This window comes from Boleophthalmus pectinirostris, unplaced genomic scaffold, assembly GCF_026225935.1.
Source record: "Boleophthalmus pectinirostris isolate CB_2022bp ecotype Guang Dong unplaced genomic scaffold, ASM2622593v1 HiC_scaffold_1239, whole genome shotgun sequence".
Classification (NCBI taxonomy): Eukaryota; Metazoa; Chordata; class Actinopteri; order Gobiiformes; family Gobiidae; genus Boleophthalmus; species Boleophthalmus pectinirostris.
In genome coordinates, this window is record NW_026571028.1 from 1 (window position 1) to 18,653 (window position 18,653).

The 18,653-nt window shown below is 40.0% G+C and overlaps 2 protein-coding genes across 2 annotated transcripts; both read right to left on the bottom strand.

Annotated features, from left to right (window-relative positions):
* Positions 1 to 1,839: 1,839 nt before the first annotated feature.
* Positions 1,840 to 11,580, bottom strand: fbxw11a (F-box and WD repeat domain containing 11a). The gene is made up of 13 exons (XM_020925354.2): positions 11,430 to 11,580; positions 8,749 to 8,817; positions 7,815 to 8,031; positions 7,553 to 7,739; positions 6,533 to 6,623; positions 6,320 to 6,457; positions 5,897 to 6,015; positions 4,660 to 4,909; positions 4,464 to 4,582; positions 3,928 to 4,038; positions 3,456 to 3,534; positions 2,976 to 3,140; positions 1,840 to 2,895 (listed from the first exon to the last, which is right to left on the bottom strand). The coding sequence occupies exons 1-12, from the start codon at positions 11,466 to 11,468 to the stop codon at positions 2,979 to 2,981; spliced, it is 1,581 nt and encodes a 526-aa protein (XP_020781013.1). The 5' UTR covers positions 11,469 to 11,580; the 3' UTR covers positions 1,840 to 2,895; positions 2,976 to 2,978.
* A 722-nt stretch (positions 11,581 to 12,302) lies between these two features.
* etf1b (eukaryotic translation termination factor 1b) lies at positions 12,303 to 17,189 on the bottom strand. The gene is made up of 11 exons (XM_020925355.2): positions 17,035 to 17,189; positions 16,541 to 16,651; positions 15,318 to 15,493; positions 15,048 to 15,187; positions 14,837 to 14,975; positions 14,572 to 14,762; positions 14,365 to 14,494; positions 14,105 to 14,278; positions 13,965 to 14,029; positions 13,744 to 13,891; positions 12,303 to 12,990 (listed from the first exon to the last, which is right to left on the bottom strand). The coding sequence occupies exons 2-11, from the start codon at positions 16,624 to 16,626 to the stop codon at positions 12,908 to 12,910; spliced, it is 1,332 nt and encodes a 443-aa protein (XP_020781014.1). The 5' UTR covers positions 16,627 to 16,651; positions 17,035 to 17,189; the 3' UTR covers positions 12,303 to 12,907.
* Positions 17,190 to 18,653: the final 1,464 nt, after the last annotated feature.

The window sequence follows — 18,653 nt, forward strand, 5'->3', positions numbered from 1 at the left end:
CTGTCTGACCATTAAGATTAATTTGCTCGATGGTAGACGGGTACTTTTTTTCATTTAACCAATCGCTGCTATTTGGTCGTGAGGTATGTAATGCACCACAAACGGGGCTAACTGGTATATTAAGCTTTTCCCAAATCCTGTAAGAAGAAGAGCAATAATGTCTTTCCCCTTGTTAAAATTCACCAAACATTTTCTTTGTACTGGCTTTAAATCCTTGATCTCCGGAATCATTGACAACACAGAATGTATGGCTCTTTGCTGATTGGCTGGTGCCCGAACTTACACTTCCGGGGTTCTTGCAAACCGTCTAGTGCATTCCGATTCCTGTCCTAGTCGCTGAAGAGAAATGAAATTGAGCAAAGGCACTAGGTGGCACCAGCCTGGCTACCAGAATTGCCCTTCAGAGATCAAATAAGGGAATCTATCCAGCTGAATACCACCTGTACACTTAATCAGGATTTTATAGCCTATTTGTTAGTGCATTTCAGATGTTTTATTGGCAAAAACCCTTTCTGAATCCATCTGAGTCTAATGATTGGTCAGAACTTTACACATTTTGCTATTAACCAGTACCAGCATAAGCCCAGCCAGTGAGACTTGAGTCACTCACCATAAGAGATCACCTGATCACTCCTGTCCATCATGGGGTGAGGTCATCTTTTCTCTCCACGAATGTGTCTGCAGTAAATACATCTGCCAATAAACATGCAGGGGATAATTGACAATACTTTAAGCGACAATATTTCATTCAGTAATAGACTACATTCAAAGACCACATCTACTAGTAAAGTCACTGTGTAATATGAATGTTAAGCTACGGCCTTATGCCGTGGGTGAACTGGCCCAAATTACCAATGGGAGCCAGTGCTACTCAAAAACCTCTTACATCCTAAGATAAATTAAAAACATGTTTGTAAGATCAATTACATATTAACGTTAAAAGCTTGAATATTTTGTGTAGTTGTATGCCCCTATCGGAATGTTTGACTCGGACCACCGCATGGCGTTAGTTCCCACATGTGGCCCTCGACACTATAAACACATGAAAAGTTTGGAGAGTTGCATTAAGAGTTTTTTTAAATTGCAACACTTGCCACTATAATTGATGTAATCTCCCCCCACTTTGAATCGTTGAAATTGTGCGATTACTCTTTAAAAAAAATTATTAAAAATCACATTTTAACCAACGTTGATCAACAAAAAATGCAGTTCAGCTGAATAATTTATGGTAACAGGTTGCTGGGCCATGGCCGAAGTCTTAAAATTACTCACCAGTTTTCATTTTGCGCCAAGTTCAGTCCGGCGATCCAATGTTTTCAAGTGGTGCTCGGTCAATAACAAAATAAAGCCAGCTGGCTATTCTGTACTCTGGGAATGTCCCAGCACCAGGTAGGTGTTGCTCTCTGGGCTACTCAGCGGCCCAACGTGCACTATAGATGCCCAGGACGCAACAGTTCAATAGGCCTTTCTCATGGTGCCACTGGATGGCGCCGTAGACCTGGGATCTGGATGTAGGCCTGCGCGCAAAGCATACCTGACCTGCTTGTGCTCTGATTGACTAGTTTGGGGTTTGCGCGGTGATTAAAATACAACTATAATAACTCACTGTATTAATAGGCTGTTACATGTAATACTTAATGGGCTATTCAAGTAACTACGAGGGCACGTTTCAAGTATCTACGAGGGCACGTTTCCAATATGTATATAAAAATGTCCAAATGTTGCAATTTTAGCCTAGATTTACCCTATACTTCCCTACGACGTAAGAATAACTTTTAATTGCGTGTACCATCTCATGACATCAGGCCTACACCCACACAGATGAGAACAGACATTCACTCATGTTCCAGTTGGCTCAACACTCCACCACTGTCAAGTACTTTATTCACAATAAGGTAATTTCTCTTCTTTAAAAAATCATTTTTAATATACAACACAATTTTGACAAGACAACTCTGTTACAGCTAATTTTGAGCTCTTGAGTTCCAGCTTCTCTCATAACCAAAGCAAGCACAAAGTAGATGGAAAAGGAAGAGTGATGGACAGATGAGTGAAAGTTAGCAGAATGAGAAAAAGACAGGAAAACGACAATAGGGACTGCTCTTATAATGTTTTTTGTACGAACCAAAATACTCAAATAAAATTAGAAAACAGTAATAAAAAAAACAGTAAGAAAGACAGAATTAAGAGAAACAAAAGCAGAGGCGCAAAAGGATCCTGTATCCATGAGCACCTCACACATGCATGTCTGTTCTGCCGCTTCAAGTCCACATACACAAACACACAGATTGTGTGTGCTCCCCCACTCCAAGCGCGTGTGCCTCTCTGGGGGCTGGAGGAGGGCAGGGGACGAGTGTAGAGGGGCTCCCATCCTTCCCCCGTTTCCTAGAGCCAAGTTAAAGAGTCTCTGTCTCCCACAGTATAGCTCCAGTCATCCTCTGTCCAACTGTGCCATTGTGTGTACATTTGTATAATATATATATAAATATATATCTATTAGCAATTCCATTTCTTTTGGCAGGGCTGTAAAGGAGGAGCATAAGCTGCTGTTATAATGAGAGTCTAGGGGACAGTGTGGGTCCTATAAGGTCAATGTTAATACTGACATTAGTGTACTTTACAAACATAAATTAGTATTAGAAGGTAAACCTCTTGGGACATTTGCATTGATTGTGTAGTAGGTGATCTAAATCAGTGTTGATCTTTGTGTGTGCATGTCACGGTACTAGCAGGCAATGGACACAAGCTTAACAGTCAAAGGTCTTGGGGCAGGTGGGAGATGGACAGAGAGATGACGAGAAGGAGAAAGAAGGACTCCTTTCCATGATGGGTTCGCCCATCTTCAGCCAATCAGCCCGGGTCTCCTCCAAAAAAAGGTGCAGTAAGTTGCGCCACCTAGAGGAAACAAAAGGAATAATGAAGTGACAAACAAAGCTATTCTCAAGGTGTAGAAGAGAAAAAAAATAGCATTTTACCTGCTATCTTGAAATGTAGGTGTAGGTGCGTGAGGGAGACCGACCCTCTGACTGCCCATTGGTGGAGACGTTCAAAAAGTCCCAGATCAAGATAGTGTCGTCATGGGAACTGCTGATAATTTGGAACTCATCAAACTGGAGCCGGAAAACACGACCAGAGTGCTCCTGGTATAACAAAGATTTAGTCTTAAATCTCACTCGTATAATGGTAAGGCACCTCTGACTATCTTGGAAAAAAATAAAAAAATGTTTAAATACTATACAAATCTCAATCTCAATCAGTCAGCCATCCCATTTAATTTAAAAGGTTAAGAAGAGAAGATGCTTTAAAAAAAATAAAAAATTCTCAGCCCATCTGGGGTTGGCTCATTATAAGCAGACAAATGTTATTTTAAAGTTTACACCCCCCCCCCCCAACACACACACACAGGCCAAGCTGAAAAACTTAATAGTGTTAAATAAATGTTACTATACACTAACCACTAGAGTGCGTAGACATAACGTGCTGGCAGGAGCCCTGGGGTCAAGTGCTGCTTGTAGATCCCATACTTTGATTTTACTGAAAAATGAAAAATACAAACACAAACACAGAGTCAAACACAGATATAATGTCAAACATTCAGAAAAAGTGCAAATGTTTTATCTAGTTATGACAGGGTTTTGATTGTGTTGACCTGGCTGTTATCGTGCCTTTATGCCAGACACTTCACCCATATTGAGTTTGTGAATGGGGTACAACAGATAGACATTAACCCACGGCTACAATGCAGTGTGTTATGTTCATTAGTATAGTTTCAAGCCAGGCTGGCCCAGAATGAGCCAATACAGCCCCAATATTGCTCCATCCCTCTCACATACAGAAAGGGGATTTTGTGCGCATGTGCGTTTTTATTCAAAATCTTGTAATACAGATAAGGATCTTATGATCAAGATTTAAATACACAAAACTTACCCATCATATGCACCACTAACAATCCTTTTGTTATCGAAGCGAATGCAGCGCACCAACTCCTCGTGACCTTCCAAGACTCGCAAACATGCCCCACACTCTATATCCCATAACCTAGAATAATATGAACAGATCTTTAACCAATAAACCAAACTGTGTGTATATAATATAATATAATTATATAATTATATTATATTATAAAATATACATACATACATACATACACACACACACACATACATGACCATTCACACAGACAGTGGCTCCCTCTTTTGTGCTTCACTCGAGGACAAACAAAAACTAAAATACAACACTACCCACACTATCATAATTGTTATATTGTCAGGGACTACAGATAGAAAGTAGAGAGTGGCCTAATCCTGGTATCTTCACATTGTAATATGCATTGTTCCTTTAAATTAAATATTTGCATATATATTACATATTTGTATAAGGTTATATATTGCCCTCATCATCATTATAGATAATTGAGGATCAATGTTATTTTACATCTCTACTCAAAATAAACAGTTTCTTACCGGATTGTGTTGTCTGATGAACCGCTAACCACGAGGCGATCTCGATACTGTAGACATGCAATGCCCCGCTTATGACCATTAAGAGTCCTCACAAACTCACACGTACTAGTGCTCCATACCTGTAGAGCAGATTCATGAACATTTTAAATGGTGACACTGTTCACCTTCCATGTAAAATGCTTTATTTGTATATTACCTTGATGGTTCGGTCCCCTGAGGCGGACACAATGTACTTGTCATCAAAGTCGACCACATTGACAGCAGCTCGATGTCCGACCAGGACACGCCGCAAGCTAATGTCCGTAGGAGATGCCATGTCCCATACCGCAATTGAGCGATCCTTTGAGCATGTGACCATCAGGCCATTAGCAAAACGTAAGTGGAGCACTGCCTCATTGTGGTGAATCAGGGTATTGAGAACTTCTCCTGTTGTCACTTCCCACACCCTGCAGATAAACAGGCATCAACCCATTAACATAAAACCCCCCTAAAAAAAAAGAGAGATTGAAAAAGTACACTTGACGAACAAGGCATCAGGAGATTGCGGTCATATATAAAGTCTGCAGTAGAAATATGGAAAAACTATGTCATGGAGCTCCAGAAAACAAAAGAAACATAAGAGTTGTGTTTATTAGCTTTAGATCGGAGCACTGGTCATGTTTCACACATGTGCAGTGAGTGCATGACAGGAGTGGAGCTGCACTGCTGGGCACTCCGAATCAAGTGCAGAACACTGGAAAAGCTGACACCAAACCAATAAACAAAGCACATGTCAAACTGTTGCTATGGACGTGAAGTCACATTTTCCTTGGACATTGCCCAATGAGTAGGGCTGAAGTGTGAAGTAATAAGAGAATTAATGTTGAGCTTCTGTGTACAGAAGCCAACCAAGTGTCAACATCCACCCAATGGCCAGCCATCTAAATTGAGTTTTAAAAAAAGTAGTAGTAGTAATAGGACATCTGACTAAGATGAAAAAACAAAACAAAACTACTTTCAACAATTAGTTACATAAAGACATTTGCAATGCAAATGTAATGCAAGATTTTGAGGGGCACTTTGAGTTATCATGATGCTAGATAGACAAAATAGGGAGCAAGCAAGGGTGTGCAAGCCAAACCTTAGCTGATTTCAACAATTCGGGCTTCTAAGTTGGTTAGTTTGGCTCTACCAGTGTACCAGCTGTGGCACAGAGTTGAATTCCTAAATAACTCGGGGCCTCATTTATGAAAATTTATGTGTGTATGTAATTTACATATAATTCTGATTTCAAGTGTATGTTGGGACAAAACAAACTTCCAGAATCTTTAGCAAACCAATGTGAGAATCTCTGAGCCCAGATCTCCTTCTGTTTCATTACTAAACCTACATTTTACAGCTGAGTACATTTGGGTATTAAAGACTTAAGACTCAAATGGAAAAAAGATGTGTACCTGACAGTAGAGTCAGACGAGCCGGTAACAATGACCCTCTCATCGTACTGTAGACATAACACTGACCCTGTGTGACCAGTTAGGATCTTCAGGCACTCCAGGGTTTGTTTGTCCCAAATCTGAGAGGGTTATGGGAAACAAAAGTCACTAAAAGAACAATCCTAGATTTCCAAACACGTACTTTGATTTTTGTTGCATCGTGTAACAACTCAGTTTAAAATGTTTTTGAGCATGAGAATTTTGAGCAATACATTGCACTCTTCTCTCTCCAATTTGGTAAAACGTACATTGTATAAGTAACAAAATGTTGCACATGGAACAGGTTGGACATAAACATGTAATCTAATCTGTAAAATCCTTTGAATAGGTCACTTAATACAAATGTTTAGTATTTGTAGTACTATGTAGTTCATGTACACATACCTTAATGGAGTTGTCCCTAAGGCCACTAATAATTTTTTCATCGTCGTACTGGAGACAATAAACACCTTTACTATTTTCTGAACGACACTGAATCCTTTGCAAGTTGTGTCTGCCACATCTCCAGTTAGCCTCAATAGTCTACAAAGGGAAGAGCCAGCATAAATTTAGGAATTGGCGTAAGAGATAACATAGGCCTAATGTATAATATGTTACCTCTATGTCTTGGATGATCTTGGGATAAAGAGAGTGATAGTACGAGTTGGGTGGAACTTCAGCTGTACGATTTTTGAACAAATATTTCTCCCTGCAAAAGGAGAATACAGCGTTATTTAAAAGAACACTTGACCACTCACTTTGTCATTAAAATAAAAGGTGTTTGTTCTTTAATTTTAACAACTTTACTTCCCCATAGAGAAATATAAATGTGATAATATATATACTAAATAGGAAATAATATATTAGTTTTCATAGATGAAGGAAAAAAAAAAAAAAACCTATCATGACACAGCACCATGTGAACATTATTAGTTTAAGTTGTGTCTTTTAGTTAATGGTTCTAGCCACCTTATTCCGGACCACTTTTGTCTCTAAATGCTCCTAAACCGCACATTTTGGTCGTGGCACTTCCGGTGCAACAGGGATCCCATTCATGTCAATGGAGAATTTGGGACATGACGTAAAATCGGTTCATTTGTGTTAAAGGTTCAATGTTCATGTGCACCAACAAGTCACACTGCACCAATTCTCTGGGGGCCTTTAAAACTGCTTTATAGTCCATGTTGAACTGGTCTGCTGTCAAGATCGGCAGCCCCATACAAAATAATCCAACCAGAATGCTGATGGCAGCGCCCACAGCAATGTTCGAAATAAGTTGGACAGCCTTGTTAGAATGCTGTTACTTCCTCAAAAACATATCAGTATATTATTTCATTCACATGTTTGAGTAATCCTACATTATTAGTCTGTCTACATCTCCCAAGCTCAAAATGCTCTGTTCCAGACAGAGTGGATTCAGTTTGACAGAACAAAACACAACAGGTATGTTTTTGTTGAGGAAACAACACAGATCAAGAAATAGCGTAATATGGGCCCTTTAGTATTTATAAACACACACAAGTTGTGTTTTCTTTTCTTGTGGTTGTAGTTGTGGTAAATGCAAATTCACATAACTCTGGTGCTAGTTAAGAATTTGTCCCACTTTTATCATTTGTTACTGGATATGAATGTCCTTACCACTGATGTCTCTCAGATAAGCCTTTCCAGAGGGGATCCGTTCGAACCATTCGTTCAATGAGTTTCTTCCAGAGCATTCCTTCAGATATGACCCTTTGCCACTCCTTACACACCAGCTCGGCTGAACACAGTGAGCGTGCATCCAGGAAAGACAGGATGTTTTCTGCTATGTGGTCTAAACCTTGAGCTGGAATACACCATAATATATATTAGTGGTGAAGTATAGGATTTTGGACAAACCTGTGTAGACTTGGTGTTTTACCTGGCAGCGCAGTGATGAAGTCCCTCTGTAGCATGGGTTTGAGGTAGGAGTTTATGTGGCCATGCTGATAGTGGCACATCCGGGAGATCAGGCGCTCAACAAACTCCACCTGGTCAGCCTCTGACCACTGATCAAACAAAGCAATGCAGTGTTCCTTCTCCTTCTCATAGTTTCCTTCTGATGGACGTTTGCGTGACACCACAGGACCATTACTAATCTGCAAATGGTAAGAACAATTTTCTACTGTTGTATTTATACATAAAAACAAATAATGTGGTGATTACAAAAACTACAAATTGGTTTTATTATCAAGGCTTATTTTTTTGTGGAAGAGATCACTGGTCTGAACCATGTACAACTCTTACACTTTCATCACATATTCAGGAAATGTTCTCCTGTTGACACAATTGCTGTATTATCACTTAAAAATGAACAAATTATAAATAACCTAACATAGGAAGATATCAGTTAAGATATGTTATATGTCCTTCTACAAGCTTTGTCATTAAATATTGCATACCGATGACAGTTGGTATGTGATTTTTGCTATTCAAAAATGACCATCACCTGTGAAGCACATGGCCTCAGGTTTATGCTGTGCCTCTTTATGGAGCCAGAACTAAGAGCTACTAGTTTGCCTGTTTTCATATTATCAAAAGAGATTAGCTACGCTGCAGATTTGCTATAGAGGACTTGACTTCCCCACAATTTCATGGATTTTCAGAGAGTCAAGCATCTAAATAAAGGTGCGCATTTCCTCTCTATAGTTTTTCATGGAGGGTTAATGCCAATACACAGCAACAATGAAGTTAATTCAGCCTGTCTGGGATTAGTGCAGCTGGAATAGTTCAGAGTTGCTTTTTTGATCTTGTCAAACTGAACTCAATGTAACTACCTAATCCCTGTAAATTTGATGCAAATTAAATGTGCTTACCTTGACTAATGTGCTCTTCTTTGGTGACAGGTCATCCACAAGACTTTGGGACTCCATACCTGATGTTGTCTGAAATAACAAAAACAAAATATATCCTTGTAAGGAATGTAGTTTTGAAGATCATCTGTTGTAGGCACAGAAAGGGTCAAAGTAGTTCGACACACATGTGCCAAAACACAGCCAAAGAAAGGTAGTTCTCATGATTTCTGAGGCGTGCATGTACAAACACAGGTGTACACATATGAGTGAAAACTGGGGCCTGCAACAAAAAGAAAACAGCCTGCTTCTTTGTCATTAGAAGCAATAAAATGAACCTAAATCAGACCGTGGCTTAACAGTATATAGACAGAAAACTGAGGAAACATTAAGTTGTGTGGTGCAGTAACCATACAAATTAAATCCTTACACCCAAGCGTGATTTGACAGTTGAGTATTTCTATAATATTCAGAGAATTAGCTGAATGAAGTGTTATACACAATAAGTGATAAGGTTAAATTGGAAAAGGGGCAAACAGGACACAGACAATAATGACATTGCTGATGTTGATGGCCATGCAGAGCAGAAAAAAAAAAGGAAGAGAGGAGAAAGACATTAAGGATGTAGCCAGGCAGATAAGCATGTGACCTCAGAGCTTCATGCCCCCCCACCTCCGCCCTCACACCTCCAGAAATTCTCAAGTTGTTGTTTTTACACCACTGATGCACTGATTTATCATAAAATTCTTTGATATAAGTGATGTTCGGGAGACTATTAGTGTAATTACTATTTAAATGGTGAGGTAAACAGCATAGAAGAACTTGATGCATCTGGACTTTCAGTGGGGCAGAAAGAACAGCAAAAAGATGATAGTGCTTAGACTGTGCACAGTCTGCACCAGGGTGGCATGAGGAATTTGGTGTGAGTGGCACAGTGAAGGGTGGGGCAATGATCAGGAGAGAGGGGGAGGGAAGGGGTCAGCAGAATTAAAGAGGAGAGAGGCAGAACCTGGTTGTGAGCCCGGGTGGAGGGGATGCTCTGCAGGCACCTGAGTGCACACAAACTCTCAGCCACCGAGGAGCAGCCCAGCCAGAGAGAGCGAGGCACAGAGCACTGTGTGAAAGAGAGAGGGGTAGGGAGACGGGAGGAGGAGGGCGAGGTGGGCATGAAGGAGTGATGGAGGGTCAGGGACAGCAAACCAAAGGAGGTGAATGGACAGATTGGTGAAGTCGTGAGGAAGACAAAGACAGGTAGAAAAGTCAAGAGATTGTAGTAAAGAAATTATGTAAAATAAACAATGTCAGGTTGGTAATTGTTGTAGGTGAGTAAAAGAGGAACAAGGGAGGAGGTGGGAGAAATAGTGAGGGAAAAACCAGTATTAGAGCTACACACACATTGGCAGTGAGTGCAAAAAACACTCATCCACACAACAAAGACTGACTGATATACATACACACAGAAGCATTATTAGACATGAATTAGAGGGGGCAATGCATGCATCTGCAATTTAGATCCGATTATGTACAAAGTATACTACCTCTTCTGTTCTGCCATCCATATTACACAAGTCCACTTGTAGTTTGTGTACTGCACTTGTTACCGTCCCTAGTTTTAATTTGTGTGCTTTGTTAGTTGCAACTTCTTCTAATGTATAGAAGCTGTTTAATAGTATATTGGGATTATTAATCTGTGGGCAAAATACAAAAAGCTTTATCTACCTCGAATAATATAAAGTGATGCTTGTGAACGATTGCTTTTAAACCCTGCGATACTCGGGCATACTTCCCGCGAAATATTTTGTGGCATTATGAAAAACACAGCAATCCTACATAATATGAAACGAATTGGTAGTCTTTTATGAGCCGCACGACCACTTTGACCCTTGATTTTACTGATAAAGAGGCTACCGCTAGCCATCAGGCTAGTCGGCTAGCAAACTTTTTAACCTGTTGGGATATGTAAGCAATCTAAAATAAATTACAAAATATAAGTAGGCCAAATCCAAACGTGTTTTGAGAATCAATATCAATCCAGATTTACAACCGAATGGCAGCCCAATATACGTAGCATGTAGCAAGTTAGCTATTAAGCTAATTGCTACATTGCTACTCGTGAATGAAAAAAGCAACATACTTCCTTCTACGCAGTTCCAAAATATAAACAGGCTAACATGTTTAAACATCTATTACTTGTTTAAAAAACGTTGCCCTTGTTTGACTATCCGCCACTAAGTGCCAGAAGTTGGAATAATGAAAAAAGCTAATATAGGCGGACATTTACGGGATAGTTTTCAATCTACTTGGTGTTAGCTCTAGGCTAGGTAGCAGACAGGGCCCTGCTCAAGTGGCGCAGCGTCACCGCAGTGAACGCTCCTCGACGATCCAGGTTGGACTTCGTCCGACGATCAACACCAACCGTTTAATTGGCCTCTTTGTAAATAAAACCACATTGTAAATACAGGGACTGCCATAGTAAGCACCTTATCCAAACACTGTTTACTATTTAGATTTATACAAGTAACCCCTTTGGGTTAAATGTATTGATAATTTCAGGCCCTCTCTCTCTGATTTCTGGTCCCCCTCCTTTCTCCTCCGCCTCTCCTGCCCGCTCCTGCCATCGGTTTCAGCTTCAGTGTTTTTACCCAATATCGACAGAAAAACCGACACTTCTTTGGTTTACGTTGTCATATTAAAACTGAACTTACCATTAGTTCTAACGTTTTGTCCTCCATCTCCGGCTCCATGTTGACGATCCCCCCCGAAACTCGCTCTGAAAATGGAAACCCAGCCCTGCGTCGGCGGCCCGCAAATGCAGAGACGTCATTCACTCCGTTCAAGCATACAGCTTTGGTAGGGCAGTGTCAAAAGGGTGGGTGGGGGATGGGAACGCCCATGAAACTGTAAACGGTGCTGATTGGGTAGGCTTTATCAAGAGAGGAGTGGTTTCATAGCTTTGCCTGTTATTGATTGGCTTACCGTGCTACCAAGGCTTCCCCGGTGACTCCCCCAAACAAAAGGGCAAATGGATGAAGATGCTGTTGCTATCCCCAAGAAGAATTCACCAAGGCAAAATCAATCACCCGCAAAGCTATATCATGAACTATTGCACACTATAGGTCATTTATATATTTTGGGTTTTAACTCTAGTAATTTAAATGAACTATGGCAGCTGTACTGTCCTTAAACTACCTTGCCTTGGGTTTTCTAGTGGTCATTTGGAGTCACTTCACATTGTACATCAGGGGACATAATTTACATTTGGGATAATAAAACATACACACTGCAAAAGATTTGCTAAGTTTAAGTTTCCTGAAAACAGACATCTCTATGTCCATGTGTGTGAACACGCCAACGATTAAAACTGGACACATTTAAATTAATTAAAATTGAACACATGTACATGCTGTTTTTGCCTGTTGAGGGCTGCAGATGGGACAAAAGATGTTTAATAGTCCTGTGCATTATGCATCAACTCACCCCACTGTGCAAAGTGCAAATTAACTGTTCAATATGAAAGATTTAAGAAGCAAGGGTTACCCCAATGAGCAAACAGACCACAGCAGATGAAGAGGTAGCAATGGTTTTCAGCAGTTTAAATTTAATACTTTGTCCCCCTTTCTCTACAGAAACCCAGGTAAAAAAAATCCCCCACTCTCATAAAATACAACAGCAGCAGTTACCAGTAAAAAAATGAAATGCAAAATATAGAGAGAAAGCATAGAAGAGAAGAGGAAGGACATTATGAGGCAATGGAGGAAAATATACTTTTGTATAGTCCAAAGTTCATCTTTAGACCAGGAAAAGGGCAGCGGCGAATCTGGGAACTTGCTGTTGTGTTCGTTCAAAATGGAGGGGAGCAGGAAAAAAAAAATAAGAAAATGAGTCAAGTCCAATCCAACTGGGGAAGGAACCAGCACTCTAAGGCAGGGATTTATTCAGGAAGGGCCTTCTCCCTCACTGGAAATTACACTCCTCTTCAGCCTGTGTGATGTATTCTGTAATGTGTACACTAGATCTGTGTTCACATCATACGCAACAGAAAATTTGGAAAATGGGTCTCATATTGTACTGTATACAGTCAGGTCAATGCTGTTGCACCTCTCAATTGCTGCAAGAGAGGCCTCTCCTTAATTCTTCATTAATTCCATTTCGTGTTTTTCTCCCAATATCAGTCACCGACTACCTAGTAGTCATCCAAATCAAAGAACTCATCATCATCTCCTTGGTACTCCATGCCCTGGAAATCCACTCTGTACCGCAAGATTCCTAGAGAACAGAGAACAGAACTGTAACAACGATATTTGAGTCAGTCCCACTCATTTTGAAGCCTGCTACGATTCATCAATGATGACATAATTTCTGGGTTCTATTGTTGTAACATAAACTTTTCTGGTAGAGGGGCTGTCACCTGCTCGTCTCTGTGGAGAGGTTAGATGGCATTACATCTCCTTGGTGTCAGTGTGACACTGTTGGGCCAAGTTACAGTTTAAAAAAAATAAAATAAAATCTGTAATTTTATAAATGCTAGATGGATACTGTGGAACATAAAGCAATAACATCTCTATGGAGATTAAGATTAGTAGGTGGCACACTCTCCCACTATAAAAGTTACAGTGTGCATTTGAACAACATTATAGTCTTACAGTAATTCAATTCTTTTATTGTAATATGTCATCTATGATTTGCTTTTACACTGTAGCACTTAACAATTTATTATTATATTATTACCTACCACATAGCTGATCAGAATTCTATATCTGCAACTGGAAAGGTAGGTGGGACTGTTGCGCTCCACTTCATCAAAGTTATTAAAAGCTGCAGTAATTTTTTTTAAATCAAAGAGTGGGAGAGTGCATGGTTTGGCTGTAAATGGATGGGATACTTGGATGTATTTTGTTTGTTAACCTGCTCAGGGACTGCAGATGGAAACTAGCATGTAAAAGATCTCTTCTTATATGAGATTAATGTGTTTGTACATGGTCCCTGTTAAAATAAACCAATAAACTAAACTAAACTCACCCCCAATGCCTCCAAAGCCCTTGACAAACTGGGAACCCTCTTGACTCTTGTCTGTGACAATCTCCAAGGTGGCTCCAAATTTCTTGTAATTGTTGGCAAACCACTCCAACAATGGCATGCTCTCAATAAGCTCATGTTCCTGCCCCGTCTTCAAAAGAGCAAGAGAAAAGAACTTAAAACTCACACAAATCAAGGCAATGCTTTATTTGTGCAATACTAACCTCTTTGTCTGTGAAGTGAGATTTGTCTTTTTCTTGCTCTGGCGTTAAGTACAAAGTCTTCTCATCTAAAAAATATAATATTTTGTGAGTGACCCTATAATCATAGCAAGTTTACAGTGTGACTAGTTTTGCATGCTTACCATTTTCTGCTCCATTGCTTTCAGCCCCATGCACACGTAGAATGTAGCGCATGGTGTCCAAGTTCTCATAGACTATAAGGATCTCCACTGCTCCCATCTCCAAGGCTTTGAGTGTGTCTTCCACCCCAAAACAGTATTTTCCTGTGTCCTGACTGATTTCATCAAAGTATCGTCCTGAATCAAATAAAAAGAAAACAATGACTTTTTTAAAAAGGTATGTCCAACTATATGTCCATGGCCTTGAGGTAATCATAACCCACCTATGAGCTTCTTCTCCTGGATGAACTTGACATTTGAGAGGACTTCTGCTGATAGCTCTATAGCCTGGTTAAATCCATTCTCTCCTCCATAAGAAATATCCACTAGCTTCAATACCTTGGCTTGTAACCTCTATCGAAACAAAGGTTAGTACAGTGTTAATTTAAAAACATGACAGTCTCTTTGTTTACAGAGAACAGTGGACTTACTGGATCAAACATGTCAGACTGGCTGAGCTCAGTTTTGAAATCAGCAGATCCAGCCAGGACCATTCCTGCAACATTAACTTTGTCATTGGAAACAAAGAGCTGCACTGCTGTTTCAGCCACTTTCCTCACATAGTTGTGTCTCTTTTCCATTCTCAGACGAGCAAAACGAAGAGCAGACTGTCCTCCTCTCCCTGAATTATGAAAAATGTCTTAATTACTATATCAAGAGTATAAACACCTTGTCATCTACAAATGCCTTACTTACCATGCTTCTTGGGAAGGTCTACTGTGAACTTGTGCAGTACCTCTCTGGTATTCCCCTGTAGTGTACCAAATAGTGCACCACTGCCATCAATCACAATGAAGCCAAACTTGCTGTCATCTGAGAGTAGAGCGGTCAATGCCTGTGTTGTGTGTAAAAACAACTTAAGTATAAGTACACTGAAACACACTAAACATTAATAAGAGACCCCTACCTCCGTATGAAACTTATTGTCACAGAGGTACAAGGAAGTGTTGATTGGCTTAAAAGGTTCAAAGTCAATATTAACTTTCTTCTCTTTTCCTTCTTCTGTGACAATGGTGCCACAGTACACAACCAAACCATTTGGTGGCACTGTAATAAAAATCAAATAAAGAATGTTTGCCAAAACATCATGATAAATAATGTCCAGGGAGTGTAGTCAAAATGAGTCTTCAATTTTATAACCAACAGCAAAAATATTTTAGTTTTATAATAACCATACCCTTGTTGTACAGTTTTAGTCTTTGCTGTACAGATGTGATGGCCCCAAGAACAGAGAGCCGGTTGACTCTGCTTTTGATGTTCGATGCGGTGCCAAACTCATCGGCCAACATCTTGGCTACTCTGGATATCTGGTCCTTTGGAGGGATGATCAGTGAGATCATACTGGTGCCATTGCTATAGGGGATATCAAGATTGGGGAAATACACAATGCAAAATGACAATTATTACATAGGCAAAAAGAACAGTATTTTAAGCAAGCATGTAATAATAATGTTACAAATATGTATTTAACCAAACAAACTCCAGTGCTAGTAGCTGTGGGGAAATTATCACCTTGACTAAACGAAGGCCAAATGAGCTGGACTTTTGGCACACAATCTGTCCTTGAAGGGAACAAACTAAGCACATGTGCAATTGCAATACATCCACATGACTGGTATAGCAATACATATAAATAAATTGACACTGACCAGGATTTCACAAAACATCTGTTTGATTACAGGGTGAATAATGAGTATGTAATAGGACAGACGGTCAAGCAAAGGACAGCAAAGTCTCTGTAAAACCTGACGGCATGATGGCGCATAAAGCTACGAATGACAGCTCCCAAAATAAAACAACGTATTTTAAAAATTAATTAGCATGTGTTAAGTAAGTAATAGGTTATAAAGGTTTAAGCTGGTGGCCAAGTCTAATCAAATCAGTGTTCCAGGCAGGCAGCGCTACTCTTTAGCATTAGGGATGTGTTCATTGAGCAATTGGCTGTTATTATCGATGAATGGTGGCCAAGTGTTAACTACAGTAGGCAGCCGGCCTTCTGTAAGCTCCAACGTGCTCTTTTGATAAAGACACCCATGGCGGCCTCTCACCAGCGATGACGTCTATTAGCCTGTCTCATTAGCCACGCATATGACAATCCTTTCACAAATACGGACACTCTACAAGACAGTGGCCATAACGAGGAATAAAGTGTGAATACGTGTATATTACACCGTATGAAGGAGCGCTCATTCACAGACACGCGAGTAATTGCGACAAAGCCTGACAACCGGGACTAGCAAGTGAAGCTAACTTAGCTTAGCCGTGGAAGCTACCACTCCCAAAACGGCCCGCTTATCCAACCTCCAGCTGTTCCCGTGGTACTCATTACACATCGTCGCCAAAAACTCCACTCCACTTGGTAAGTAGATGACATGCGGTATCTGTTGATAGATTACTCACCCGCGGGCCGCTTCCAAACTTTTGATCAGCTTCTTGATTTTCCATATCTCCACGTTTCTGTCCGCTGCGCTAGGGTCGTCCGCCATCTTTCCGCTATAACAGCTTCAGCACCTAAAAGGATATAAAATGTGTAAAGTGGATTTAGTTAACAATGAAAACAAGACTGATGGTCAGATTCAAATTGAATGGCAAGCGAATCTGCAAAGCTGATCGGAAATAATACCTCCCCCAACTCGCGGAAAGGTGTCTGATATAAGGCACCTGAACGGAACAGGCTGCTCCACAGACCGTGAGGAAAAGACCACTCTGGGCAGAAGTGATCAACACAGCGCGGGGAGAAAAGCGGGCCTACTGTCTGCAAGGCCCTAGCGTCCACCCTGTTCTTATCTAATACGACCTAGTTTCACCTAAATTATCCCGGAAAACCCACAGACAATACCCTCTGCTAGGTCGACGATCGCTGCACATTGGAATACGTAAAAATAGCGCCGTACCTGCCTCGGACAACGCCGCTCCGCTCCGCTCTGCTACGATGAGTCGGTGGTCCGAGGAATGACGTTGCCTTCCAGACCGGTTCTCTCTCCGCCTGCTGCGCGTGGTGCTTTCGATGGAGCTCACATGTGGGAGGAGGGTAGGCTTTGCCAGACTTTGCTTCCTGGAAACCACATGGAAACCAAATTCAATCGCCCGACTGGCCCGTCAATCTTTGTAACCTATGTGTGATTGGACAGCTCAACAAACAGCGTCGAGACTGGGCGGGGCTTTATGGGCATAGCGATGGGTCCATGGACGGAGCAAGTAGTGTTGGGCTTGCAAATTTGGTGTTGACTTTTTCTGGGCTTGATCCTGAGAGGCACGATCCGAAGAGGTGATTTTTGGCCTTTTTTGTTCCGAGTCACGTTTATATGTCCGTATTGTTGTATCATGTTGATGCAAATTAATTAGGATGTACAAAATATTTTTATATTATCGTGATTGTTTTTGTATATTTTACAAAAGTGATTAAGAGATGACAGCACACACAGTTTTGTTGCTCATTTGGAGAGAAATCTTTGTGTGATACAGCTAACATAATATATATCATATATATATATAATATATATATATATATATATATATATATATATATATATATATATATATATATATATATATATATATATATATATATATATATAGCATCACTATATTGTAATGTAATTCTGCTGTGTATTGCATCTAATAGCTAGGGACCCTGTGATTCCCATGCCCTACATAAACGCATCAGTGGTTTGAAATGTGTCAATGTCCAAGTGAAATGTCTAATAACCTCTTTGTTAGAGTTGAACAATAGCTGCTTTAAAATACTGGGGCTGTCATTTTCAAGACGGAGAAATAACAATCCCTCTAATTAATATTATGACTTTCAAAAAAGTATGTTTCATATTTTTTAAAAAGCTGTTTACAATTGCAGCAACACAGCTCCTTCTTTGATGTCGATACTGTTGCAAAAGAATGGGTGTGTGTGTCAGTTGTGGCCTAAGTCAGAGTCATTAATTAGGTTACAGTCAGTAGGCGTAACTGTCGAATAGTGTTGAGCACATACTTGGAGTACTTTACTTTTTACTTAAGTACTTATTTGGATCACAACTTTAAGCTACTTTTAAACTCTTGAATTAGTTTAAAGTAACCCCTAATCAAAGAAAAATGTGGGGCTACTCCTATCCACTTCTGTAGGTAAGTTTCACTTGTTTCATTTCCACATCACTTTAAATTTGAGTCTTAGATCATTTCAGATATAATGCTGAAGAGTGTTATAATAACCTTGTTGTGAGTGTTGTAAAATATGTAACAGTAAAATGAACAGTAGCCTATAAAATGTGACAGAACCCCCGACAATGTCGATATGCCTATATAAATGCCTTGTCTATTAATTAAACTTTAAAAAAAAAAAAAAAAAAAAAACGATTTAACAAATTCTAGTGTGTACTTGAACGTATTCTACACTAGATGGCAGTATTGTTTAAAATACATTTGCAGTGGCCAGACTTAATCAGGTGCTACAAAGTAGAGACCTACTTTTACTTTCATAAGAAGTATCTTCAGAAGTTAGTTTTGTTCAAAATGTGCAATG

Coding starts and splice junctions, on each gene's coding strand:
- fbxw11a (XM_020925354.2), bottom strand. CDS start 11,468: ATGGAGCCGGAGATGGAGGACAAAACGTTAGAACTAATG. Junction 6,624..7,552: donor TTATCTGAGAGACATCAGTG/GTAAGGACATTC, acceptor CTCCTTTTGCAG/GGAGAAATATTTGTTCAAAA. Junction 3,535..3,927: donor GTTAGTGGTGCATATGATGG/GTAAGTTTTGTG, acceptor TTCATTTTTCAG/TAAAATCAAAGTATGGGATC.
- etf1b (XM_020925355.2), bottom strand. CDS start 16,626: ATGGCGGACGACCCTAGCGCAGCGGACAGAAACGTGGAGATATGGAAA. Junction 14,279..14,364: donor CCAGGAGAAGAAGCTCATAG/GTGGGTTATGAT, acceptor TATTTGATTCAG/GACGATACTTTGATGAAATC. Junction 13,892..13,964: donor CTCACTTCACAGACAAAGAG/GTTAGTATTGCA, acceptor GCTCTTTTGAAG/ACGGGGCAGGAACATGAGCT.